This window comes from Nannospalax galili, unplaced genomic scaffold (assembly GCF_000622305.1).
Source record: "Nannospalax galili isolate Female #2095 unplaced genomic scaffold, S.galili_v1.0 scaffold690, whole genome shotgun sequence".
Taxonomy (NCBI): domain Eukaryota; kingdom Metazoa; phylum Chordata; class Mammalia; order Rodentia; family Spalacidae; genus Nannospalax; species Nannospalax galili.
Window position 1 is genome coordinate 2499876 of NW_008329288.1, and position 4237 is coordinate 2504112.

At 43.5% G+C, this 4237-nt stretch overlaps 1 protein-coding gene across 2 annotated transcripts in view; it reads right to left on the reverse strand.

The window, feature by feature from the left end:
• The window catches only part of Ei24 (EI24 autophagy associated transmembrane protein), a 16871-nt gene extending 13683 nt beyond the window's left edge, over positions 1 to 3188 (reverse strand). The window contains exons 1-2 of one of the 2 annotated variants that reach the window (XM_008834934.2): positions 3026 to 3188; positions 755 to 867 (exon numbers count right to left, since the gene is read on the reverse strand). In XM_008834934.2, coding sequence (XP_008833156.1) covers positions 755 to 796 — 42 coding nt within the window. In that variant the 5' untranslated portion in view covers positions 797 to 867; positions 3026 to 3188. Of the gene's footprint in view, positions 1 to 754; positions 868 to 2820; positions 2972 to 3025 lie in introns of those variants that run through there. The other variant, XM_017798623.2, reaches the window with a different exon arrangement.
• Positions 3189 to 4237: the final 1049 nt, after the last annotated feature.

The window sequence follows — 4237 nt, forward strand, 5'->3', positions numbered from 1 at the left end:
GGGGAAAAATAAATAATTACTGTAAAATGTGAAGCTTTAGAGTAAGAGAGTTCCACTAAGACAGAAGTGTCATGGTAGTGTAGCTGGAGAAAACCCTTGGTGGTACAAGATCTGCAAAGTGTTGTTGAGTCCACATAGAGAGTGGATAGACAGTGACAAAGGCTCCTGCCAACCATATTTGAAGAAGTCCAGGTTGTTGCTATGAACACCGGAATTACCTGTCACCCAGTTCAAAGAACTGCATTCATTTATCCATCCCTTCAATCAACCACATATTGAGCAACTTCAATGAGCTAGACACTGGTCACATGGAAAGTTTTAAAAAGTTAGTGTAATTCCAGCATGTGGGAGGCTGGGAGGACAACTGCCTCAAGTTCCAGAAGGGAGAGAGGGAGATGGGGAGGAAGGAAATGAAAGGAGGGAAGGGAGGGAGGGAGAGAAGAGTGTTCATTCTTGTCTATACCACTCAGTAAATAGGAATTTCTTGAATTTTTGAAACAGTCTTGTTATATATTTCAGGCTTATTTGAACTCCTAGTGATGCTCCCACAAGTATTAGGAATATAGGCATACACCATCCTATATCTTTATTGTTTTTTTATTAAGATAGGGTCTTGCTATGTAGCCCTACATTAGATGCTAAAGACACAACAAATATAAAAATTCTGAGATACCTGAAGGATATCCTAGTCAGTTCCTTCAGGAAAAGAAAGGTCAAGAGACAAATTCCTTGAAAAAAAAAAAAATGTACTCACCCTGCCAAGGTCCTGGAGAAAGGTTTTGACACTGTCAGCCATCTCTTCACAACCCAGACTATCAATTACAGAGAGGAGAGGGAAGTGTCCTAAAATCTCTCATCATGGAGGGCCTGGAAACAGATGGAAGAAAAAGACATGCTAAAAAGTATTACTTCATGATCTGTATTTCTACATGACAACCCCACATTCTTGTAGCTCCATTAAAAGAACAATAGATTTTAGCACTAATACCATGAACTAAGTGAGGCAACACCTGTAACTCATGAAACCTAAAATCCCAAACTTTTTTGAGGCAAAGTCTCAATAGCCCAGGCTAGTCCCATATTTCTAGGCTCAACAGATCTTGCTACCTCAGCTCCCTAGTAACTAGAGAACAGCTAGGACTACAGGGATACATTTAGAGAGCAAATGTGCTCCTGGACAAGTGGTCTCCTCTGAGGCTTGATGTTCCTAAGTATTCCTCCTAAACATTCCAAGTGCTTTTGAGGATTTAGAGATGGGTAATAATGTTTAAATGCCCTCTTAAGAAATTTTTACACTAGGTTTATATCCCCAAACACTTGAAAGAGGACCTAGAGAGAGCTCAGCAGTTAAAAACACTCACTGCTCTTCCAGAGGACCAGAGTTCAATTCCCAGTACCTATGTCAGGCAGTTCACAACCTCCTGTAACTCCAGCTCCAGGGGATCTGATGTCCCCTTCTGGCCTATGAGGGCACCCACATGAACACACATTCAAAAAATAATGGAAGGAGCTAGGCACTGTGGTATAGTGTAATCCTAGTACCCAGGAGGCAGACGCAGAGGCAGAAGGATCACCACAAATTTGAGGCCAGGCTGGTCTACACAGTGGGATCCACATCAGCTAGGGCTACAAAGTAAGAACCTATCTTTCAAAGGAAGGGGAAGAAAAACCCATACACATTTGAGTGAAGATCCAAGAACAATATACAAGTTCTTTAAATTTTGCTGAGTATGCACTTCAATCATGCACAGTCCTCAAATACACAGGGATGTTTAAGACATGATATAAAGCTATCTACCAAGATCTCTAAATAGATCTTTCTATGCTTTGTTAACTTTATTTTTATAACACAGTCCTAGGGATTTGACTGAGGGCTTCACATATGCTAAGCAAGTATTCTATCATGAACTGACAGCCTTAGTCCATTTTCTAATTTAAAATATACATGCATGTATTTTAAAAATCATGCAAGAAACAGTGAATTTTAAACTAGACTAAGGTTGGAGGTATAGTTCAGTGGTAGACTGCATGCTCATATGCATGAGTACCAGATTTAATCCCCAGTCCAAAAAAAGTTCACATGTATAAGTAGTCTTTCAGAAAGTGTTAGTTTGGTATAATACTAGCACTTCGGAGGTGGAAGCCAGAGGATCGGGAGTTTCAAGGCCATTCTCAGCTACGCAGCCGCTTTGAGGCTAGCTATATGGGCCACATGAGACCTGTCTCAAAATAAGACAAAACAAAAGGAATAGTAAGGGTTTCTCATTTTATTTCTCAGGTAAATGAGAAACCTAGCTCAAAAATTAAGAAATTGACAGGGTTGGAAATGTAGTGCTTGCATGGCATGTGCAAGGTCCTGGGTTCAATTCCCAATACCAAAAGAAAATTAAGATAACTGAGACAGGCCTGGTGGTGCAGTCCTCTAATTCCAGTTACTTGGAAGGCTCAGGCAGGACCACAAGTTAAAAGCCAGTCTGAGTAACTTAATGAGCTGTCTCAAAAACTAAACAAAACAAAAAGCTGGGGACATAGTTCAGTGGCAAAGAGCCTATCTATCATGCATGAGACTCTGGGTTCGATCCCTAGTACTGAAAGGGCAAGAGAGTTCATTCTACAAATATACCATTCTCAATTTCTTAAAGTGAATGGAAAATCTACCTGCAGAGATTTAAGAACTTAGGATTTTAAAGTTCTCAAGCCCCACTCAATCAAGCTTAGGATCCTCAGTTTAAGAGACAATGGCCTTTATACAATGTTAATTTCACAGGTAGCACGTATAAAACTCAAACTTCAAAACATAAGAACATTTTGCTTATTAACCTTTGGCCACTCCAGCAAACACCTCATTGACCCAACTAGCCCAATGCCACTCAGAACTGGACCAGCAGGGACACAGCAGCCAGAAGGGTACTGCACACCACCACATGCACTGGTTGCTCCTCAGGTCAAACCACTTCAGGCAGAGAAGCTTCTAGGGTTAAGAAACACTGTTATTACTCCCACTCCCCCTCCTAAAAACAAATACCTCAGAGTTCCAATTGTGCACACATAGGTCTAGGCAGTGTTCTAAGAGTTGTGATGAAAGCAGCCCAAAGCCAGGTGAATAGTAAATGTCCAAAGATGGGCAAGAGACTAGTGTGTAAAGATTATCACAGATCCACCTTCTTAACAAGGTGGATCTTGCTCACCTACAAATGAAAAGAAGTAAAAGTCTTTACAGGGTTTTTGAGTATAGACTACAACAAATAAACAAAATTCTGTATAACTGCAATCCTTCTAAAAAAAACACACCTGCTCTGAAGTGTGAGGAAACTCATTAGTCTAGGTTTCTCCCAAAGCCCCTGGCAGGGACCTTCAAACACGTCTACCCAACCCTAGAACCACTGTTATTTGACTCCTGGTAGATTAATACCTGGTTTCTACATGTACCAACCGGCAGAGTAGCTACTGACCAAATAGGGCCTCTGAAGGACAACCAATTTCAATTTTATACTGAGATCCTAACATCTTTCCTACAGGAACATTTGGTATGATTACTCCGTTTGGTAAACTGCTGAGGCAAGCAGAAAAACAAGCTGCCACAATTTGAGACCACACACTGACTCAATGACAGAGGGCTGGAACAGAGGAGGGAATCAGGACACATCTGGTTCACACCATTTTACAGGTGGAGAAGTTAAATGGCTTGTCCGAAGTCACAGCAAATGAAAGCCAACTACAGAGAACTTCAGCGTTCTAACCTTCGGTCCAGACTTCTTTTTAAACTTTGCAATGCGGATTTTTGTTTAACCCGAGCATCCTATGGACAGATCTTTCGTATACCTTGAAATGCTGCTGGCCACGAAATTCTCGACAGTTCTTAGGGCGTATTAAGTATCTATCTACAGGGGCAGAGTCCGGCACCTTCATTTCCAAGCCATTGACCCAAGTCCCGGAAGGCAGGACGCCTGCGTTGCCCACTCCAGGTACGGAGAAATTAAACCCTCTCTCATCACCCGGCCGCAGACCGCCTCCCCTTCCCGGGCGCACTCGGTGCAGTCTCCTCACAGCTGCTGGGCCGAGGGGCTGAGGAACCGGTCTTCCTCCCCAGCCACAGCCGCGCTTGAGGTGCGGACCGCGCTCACCTCGGGTCACACGGGAGCTAAAGATAGCCGCGCCGCACCTGAGAGGCTGGGCGCCGCCGCCGCCCACGCGGCCGGGCCTGCTCCCGCGGCCGCCCAGGGCCGGGGCCCTCGGA